The sequence below is a fragment of the Eleginops maclovinus genome, chromosome 15 (assembly GCF_036324505.1).
Source record: "Eleginops maclovinus isolate JMC-PN-2008 ecotype Puerto Natales chromosome 15, JC_Emac_rtc_rv5, whole genome shotgun sequence".
Taxonomy (NCBI): domain Eukaryota; kingdom Metazoa; phylum Chordata; class Actinopteri; order Perciformes; family Eleginopidae; genus Eleginops; species Eleginops maclovinus.
The window spans coordinates 11740427-11748073 of record NC_086363.1 but is presented as its reverse complement, the minus strand read 5'-3'; the positions used below and the strand labels follow the sequence as shown (position 1 = coordinate 11748073).

Sequence of the window (7647 nt, the reverse complement as noted above, 5' to 3'; positions counted from 1 at the left end):
AGCAGAAGAACAAAGAGCTTTATTGAGAATTATTTGTTCAACGAATAAGCATAGTCTCATAGGCCGTAATAAGAAACAACTAAGGAAACAGCACATTTAAAACATAATATGAACACAGTCAGACAAGGACGTTGCGATGTGTAGGACAATAACTGTACAGTACATAAGGTTTTTACTCTGCTTCAATTCAGAAGAAAATGATGTACTTAACTTTTTTTTTTACAAATCAATCAAATGTTGGTCAATTATGCTTCATATTTGAATATGCTTTAAGAAAAAAAACATCCTACATCACAGCTTTCCATAGGGTTTCTGTTTATAGGGATTATCCACATAATACAAACAAACATTAGTTTACCATGGTATATGTTTTGTAATTCCAATTGAATAGATTAAATTATTTCCATGTTTTTTCTCTGCATCTGATTTATCTTTACAGCTCTGACTTAAGGCCACTTGGAATCAGCACACAGTTGATTTGAGGCGAGACGTTGCTTAATAACCTTACTTTTTTTCATCAAACAACAAATCATTTGCAGCAAGATTAGAGACCACACCCTCAAACCATGTATAGGGAAGATGAGTTGACTTTTTAGTTCAACAAACTGCAACAGGAAGCCTCTGCATTAACATGGCTATAAATGTTCCCTTTCTTTTAAGCAAAAGCATAAAGGAGGGGGATTAAGGCAGGTATTCACAAATACCAATGATGCAACAATGTGCCAGGGGTTCAAGAAAAACTTCCACAAGTCATCATTTTTGAGCAGAATAGCTGCCACTTTACCCTTTGAAAGGGAAAATACTGGTAATTAATGCAGTCAGATAAAATAATTTGAACTTTGTATTTTAAAATGTTAATAATAACTACAACCAAATATGACCACAAGCCTAACTCAGTTTAAGGATGTTTGAGTCATCAATAGTAGAGTTTGGCAACATTTACTCTTGCACAACATCAAAACAGACCAGCATTTAGATTAAAACGCGTTTATTAAAAAAAGATAATAATTGTAAACACACAACATTCTTTCAATCTAATATATAGACAGAAAGAAATGGAATCGTGTCAGTGTGTACGTGTCTGTCTGTGACTTTGCATGCCATTATGAGTGTGTGTGTTTGTGTGTGCAAGAGCATGTGGTTTTGTATTTTAAGAGTTCTGTATTATCTCATGTTATTTGAGATCATACTTATCATGGGATCAAACTACTTGAAGTGGTTAGCTTCTGCAGTACTAATGTTCCCTTTCTTTGCACACAGTGCACATATTTTTAAAAGCAAAAGCATACAGGAATGGATTAAGGCAGCTAATCACAAATACCAGTGCTGAAACAAAGTTGTAGCTGTTCAAGCAAAACTTCCACAGGCTATCATTTTTTAGCAGAATAGCTGCCACACCAAGTACATTAGTGATGTAATATGGCATCCATAGAACAAAAAAAGTCACAATGATACTTGTGATGAGTCGGGTTGTCTGTGGGTTGTTGAAGAAAGCTGCCTGGTTCACTTTTCTCTGGAGACCGATGTATGAAAATGCCACGACAAAAATTGAAACAAATCCTACCAGGCACTCTGACAGCAGCACGGGCACCAGCTGGGAAGGGGGAGAATTGGAATCTGTGCAGGATTTCCAATTCTGGTCTTTGATCACCTGTCGGTTCACTAGAGCAGGAATAGACAGGATCATGGTAACCAGCCAAAGCAGAACCAGCAGCCTCTTCCTTCCTGCCCGATCGAAGATTTTCTGCAGGTTCAGCACCTGGAGGTAGCGCTGGAGACTCAGCACTGTCACTGTCAGCAAGCTCGAATAGAGGCTGCAGAACATGATATATGTAAGAAGCTTACAGGCCACCAGTCCGAGTGTCCAGCTGTACACTATGGTGTAAATCCACAAAGGCAGAGGGAGCAGGCAGATCAGATCTGATATGGCCAAATTCAGCATCAGACTCTGGCTCAGACTCGACAGGTGTTGCCAGTTTGGTTTGAGGATGATCACAGCAATATTTCCAGGAACTCCCAGCAGGAAGCAGATGGACAGCACCACTGCTGGGACAAGATGTATGGAGACCAAGGAGGCAGGAGATTGATCTCCGGGAGGGGAGGTAAAGTTAGATGTGACCAGAGAGGAGTTGAGCACTTCCATAGTGCAAACCTGCTGCTAGACAAGCTGAATGTGTGAGTGAGATAATTGAGTGTTCCACAGGATAAAGAGGACACATTTAAAGAGGAAATGCCAAGGTACTCTTTCATTGCTGCACAGTTTAGCTTGGCTTCATTATCTGATACATTTCCCCATTTTTGGTTCCCTTAAAACAGCTTTCGTCAAGAAGCAACAGTATATATTATAAAAAAATGTCAATCTAGAAATGACTCCATGTATAACAAATAACTTTTCAGGAAGTTATCCTTGGAAGCATATTGCTACTTTATGAAGGAACTGTTCATTTACCACTGAATAGACACATAAAGGACCAGCTGAAAATGAACACAGTTAGTTGAACCATGTAGTTAAAGAACGGTAACGACCATAAGAGGAAATTTGCGGTTTTTGTACTTCACATAACGTTTTTCACCAAACTATAATTATCCTAGATATGTTAGTTGTTTGGTGTGAGTTGGCCAACTAACACACCCACAGCAGCACACAGCAAGCAATGGAGATAAACTGGGAAATACAGGCAGAGGGCTGAGTGTGTGCGGATAACGACACAGCAAACATCTAACAGTTCATGACTGAGAGGGATTACCTTTGTATCAGTCTGCCTTGTTCTTTAGTACATTCCTGCATATCATATAATACATTAATTTCAATGTTCCTCTGGGAACTACCCTTTGAAGGGAAACATGATAACTAATTAATGTCGTTTCATAAAATATACCCATATATCAACTAAAAATTATATTTAAGAATTAAATGAATAACTCATAACCAATTGATGTAGTCTCAAAAATTATAATCATATATCAAGTAATAAATGTAATAAAGAATTACATTCATGACTCCAGTCAAATATGACCACATTGATATCTTCCCTAGGTTGAAGGAATTTGTGGTGATCAATAATAGAGGTTGGCAGAATTCCCTTTTATTCAACAATAACAACAGACCAGAAAATGGAATAGAGAGCGTTTATTAAAAGATACAAATGTAAATGTGTTATTTCACACAAGATAAAGTGAATGAAACAAAAAAAAGGAAGTGTGTGTGTGTCCTTCACAAGAGCAATAAACAGGAAACAATTTCCACCACAACATTTCAACAGAAGAACATGTCATATCTAGATATACTTCAAGTAAACAGGGTGCAAAGTAAAAGCATTTAACACAAAATCATCCCAAACTTCAAAAGATGAGGATACAGACACCAGAGTCTGCATTCTTCTTTAGGAAGTTCCTTTAGTACATATTAAAGTTACTCAGGCTATTACCCTTTGGAACGGTGTGTGTGTGTGTGTGTGTGTGTGTGTGTGTGTGTGTGTGTGTGTGTGTGTGTGTGTGTGTGTGTGTGTGTGTGTGTGTGTGTGTGTGTGTGTGTGTGTGTGTGTGTGTGTGTGTGTGTGTGTGTGTGTGTGTGTGTGTGTGTGTGTGTGTGTGTGTGTGTGTGTGTGTGTGTGTGTGTGTGTGATAAGCCATTTTGAACCATTCATTTCCTCTTTGTGTGTCTTTGACCTGCTCAATAACTGTATATGACATAAAAGAGATCAACACAATAAAGCTCTGTGTATGGCATTAAACCACAGCAACATTTAGATTTACACAATCTAAGGGACCAGTTTGACGGAGACCTGGGAGGTATGAGATGTATCTCCAGGAGTTGATGAAATGTTAGATGTGATCAGAGAGGAGTTGAGCTCTTCCATGCTGCAAACTTGCTGCTAGACAAGCTGAATGTTGCGCACAGAGTGAGTGATGATGGAGTGTTCCACAGGATAAAGAGGGCACATTTAAAGAGGAAATGCTAATGCTCTATATCTGAATGCAAATAATGTTTTTCATAGCTGCTTAGTTTTCTTCTTGGCTTCATTATTTGATACATTTCCCCATATTCTGTTTCCTTAAAACCCCACATACTACATTAAAGAACTTATGTATAATAACATTTTCAAAATCTATATTACTGGATAAACAGAGTCCACGTATAGCAGTGACATTTTCTGGGAGTTATCTTTGGAAGCACATTGCTAATTTGGAGAAGAACTGTTCATTTACTACTAAAAAGACACAGCAATGACCAGCTATCAATAACTCAGTTTGTTGTAGCATGGAGATCAAGAACTGTAAGGACCATAAGAAGAAATTTGAGGGTTTTGTACTTTACATGTTACACTGTTTTATACCCCTCTACAATTATTCAGCATTTTTTTGTTACATACAAAATGTATAAATAGCTTATAGAATATTGCAACCCACTCCTCCTAACACTAGGATGGGTCAAATGCAGAATGTAAATTTCCCCTCTGTGGGACGATTAAGAGTTCCTTTGTCTTCTTTCTTCTATAAATAATAATTTCTAAATTATGCCTATCTGTATAGGTTGGCAAACTAAAACATCAACAGCAGAAAAAAAGGGGAATAACAGGCAGAGGTCAGGGGGTCTGCAGATAAATACACAGCCACAAACCTCTAACAGTTCATGAGTAATGACTGAGAGGGATAACTTTTGTAGCAGTCTGCCTTGTTCTTTTGGACATTCCTCCATATCATATAATACATTAATATTAAAGTTCCTCGGGGAACTACCCTTTGAAAATGGAAAAATGATAACCAATTGATGTAGTCTCAAAAATGATAATCATACATCAAGTAATAAATGTAATAAAGAATTACATTCATGACTCCAGTCAAATATGACCACATTGATATCTTCCCAAGGTTGAAGGATTTTGCAGTGATCAATAATAGAGGTTGGCAGAATTCACTTTTATTCAACAATAACAACAGACCAGCAAATGGAACAAAGAGCATTTATTAAAAGATACACATTTAAACACGCAAATGTTTATTTCACACAAGATAAAGTTAATGAAACCAACAAAAAAAGTGTGTGTGTGTTTGTTGTCTTCCCTACGTGAGTTCCATGTGCATGAGCATAAACAAGCATCTCAGGTCAGGAAAACAATTTGGAGGGTTAGTAAAGAGAATTGTTGATTTTCATTCAAGATCCTGTTTCTGTGTGAAATAGAACTAACAACAACAACAACAGTGTGGTGAGCGGCTACTGAAATATCTGACTTAAAACAGTACGATCAAAAGGTTTGGCTAACTAGCTGTGGGTACACCAATGCAATCTTTTGCTTCTCTTGCTTACTTTTTAAAACAAGTGCTTGTGATAGCTCGTGGACACAGACAGGGGGGACAGACCTGAAACATATGTCAGAACGGCATTAAGAAACATGAGCAGGCAAGAGTGCATATGGACAACTGTGTGAAGCTAGCCATGCTAGGCCGAATTAGCATAGCCACACAGGGACAATATGATGGCGTCGCCATCATATATTTAGGGGGACGCAATTGACTAATCTCACGCACCACACATGCTTTTCATCACACCCATTTTTCGTCCTCGCTTTCACTTACCTTACATGCAGGTATTTTCTTTTCATATTAATTTCACTATGTATAAATATTTTATAAATAATAACTTTTAAGGTAAGTGTGTGAGTTGGCCAACTCACACACCAGTACACAGCAGGCGATTTACTTTAAAACACACAGCGATGTAATCTATACTCAATGTTAAATGCTGACACTTTGTATCATACAGACACCAAAACAGTGTCTTGTATTTTATTGTTTTTTTGTGACAAAGTGGCAGTTTGATGACCTGGGTATGAGAACGGGCTGCATACTCTGGTTATTGGCTGTGGGTAACTCCTCAAGTTGGAACACAGCAAAATGAGTGTGTGCGTGATTGTTGTCTTCCCCTACGTGAGTTCCGTGTGCATGAGCATAAACAAAAATGTCAGGTCAGAAAAATAATTTGGAGATTTAGTAAAGAGAATGGTTAATTTGCATTCAAGATCCTGTTTCTGTGTGAAATAGAGCTAACAACAACAGTGTGGTGAGCGGCTACTGAAATATGTGACTTAAAACATTACAACAATGAAAGTCAGTTACCAAATTTAAACATTAAACCCAACCAACATATTTACAGAAAAGAAGCTGTCCTATTTTTAGCCATGGACTGTTACAGTGCGCTTTTGTCCAGTAACAATCACACTGCTGTGTGAAACATTCATATTTTGTTAGCAAAAGAAACTTCCAGATGATTTACTCTAATTAACCTTACAGACCACAAACATCATCTTTCAGTACGATGACAGTAACAATTGATGTGTGGGTGCCTGTATCATCACCATCTTTATCTTTGCATAACCAACAGTCCTAGTTTTTTAAAGCAAAAGCATAAAGGAGGGGATTAAGGCAGCTATTCACAAATACCAATGCTGCAAGAATGTTGTAGCTGTTCAAGAAAAACTTCAACAGGCTGTCATTTTTTAGCAGAATAGCTGCCACTCTAAGCACATTTGTGATATGATATGGCATCCGTAGAACAAAAAAGGTCACAATGATACTTATGACCAGCCGGGTCATCTGTGGGTTGTTGAAGAAAGCTGCCTGGTTCACTTTTCTGTGGAGGCCGATGTATGAAAATGCCACAACAAAAATTGCAAAAAGTCCAGTCAGGGTCTCTGTCAGCATCACGGCCACCTGCTGGGACTGGGAAGAGAAGTGGAAGTGGCAGTCTGTCCCATGCTGGTGTTCGATCACCTGTCGAACCACTAAAGCTGGGATAGACAGGATCATGGTAACCAGCCAGAGGGGAACCAGCAGCCTCCGTCTTCCTGCGCGATCGAAGATTTTCTGCAGATGTACCACCTGTAGGTAGCGCTGGACACTCAGCAGTGTCACTGTCAGGAGGCTAGAATAGAGGCTACAGTACATGATATACGCCAGAAGCTTACAGGCCACCAAACCGAGAGTCCAGCCTTTCAGAAAAGTGTAAATCCAAAGGGGCAGGGGGAGCAGGCAGATCAGATCTGATATGGCCAAATTCAGCATCAGAATCTGGCTCAGACTGGACAGGTGCTGCCAGTTTGGTTTGAAGATGATCACAGCGATATTTCCAGGAACTCCCAGCAAGAAGCAGAAGGACAGCACCATCGCAGGGACCAGTTTGACAGAGACCCATGATGCAGGAGAAGGATCTCCAGGTTGAGAGGAGCTGTTAAAGGTAACCATAGAAGAGTTGAGTTCTTCCATGCTGCAAACTTGCTGTTAGACAACCTTAATGTTGGTCACAGAGTGAGTTATAGGAAGTGTGTCAGGGTTTCACTGAAACCACAAAACAGGAAACAGTTTTCACCACGACATCTCCAGTGAGTAAAAGCAAATTCCTCTTTTTGAATGTATTTTCTATACTGCAAAAGTGTTTCTATTCTTGTCTGTATGGCACCTTTGAGTGTGGGGATTTTTTTACCCTGCATCCAATGACTAGACTTCCTATAGGACGACCAGCTTCTGCTTTAACAGTATGAATATTCCCTTTTTTCCCACACAATGCACATGTTTACATCCAGGAAAAGCTTAAAGGCCACAAGTCCAATCTTGTGTTCAATTATTTAACATCTATATTAATATTGATTG

General features: G+C 38.8%; 2 protein-coding genes across 2 annotated transcripts; both read right to left on the bottom strand.

The window, feature by feature from the left end:
• On the bottom strand, positions 1-2155 carry LOC134877066 (leukotriene B4 receptor 1-like). The gene has a single exon (XM_063902422.1). It carries the CDS (start codon positions 2141-2143, stop codon positions 1235-1237), a length of 909 nt encoding a protein of 302 aa, XP_063758492.1. The 5' UTR covers positions 2144-2155; the 3' UTR covers positions 1-1234.
• A 2795-nt stretch (positions 2156-4950) lies between these two features.
• Positions 4951-7287, bottom strand: LOC134876978 (leukotriene B4 receptor 1-like). Its single transcript, XM_063902277.1, has one exon. The coding sequence runs from the start codon at positions 7261-7263 to the stop codon at positions 6385-6387; it is 879 nt and encodes a 292-aa protein (XP_063758347.1). The 5' UTR covers positions 7264-7287; the 3' UTR covers positions 4951-6384.
• Positions 7288-7647: the final 360 nt, after the last annotated feature.

Coding starts and splice junctions, on each gene's coding strand:
- LOC134877066 (XM_063902422.1), bottom strand. CDS start 2,143: ATGGAAGTGCTCAACTCCTCTCTGGTCACATCTAACTTTACCTCCCCT.
- LOC134876978 (XM_063902277.1), bottom strand. CDS start 7,263: ATGGAAGAACTCAACTCTTCTATGGTTACCTTTAACAGCTCCTCTCAA.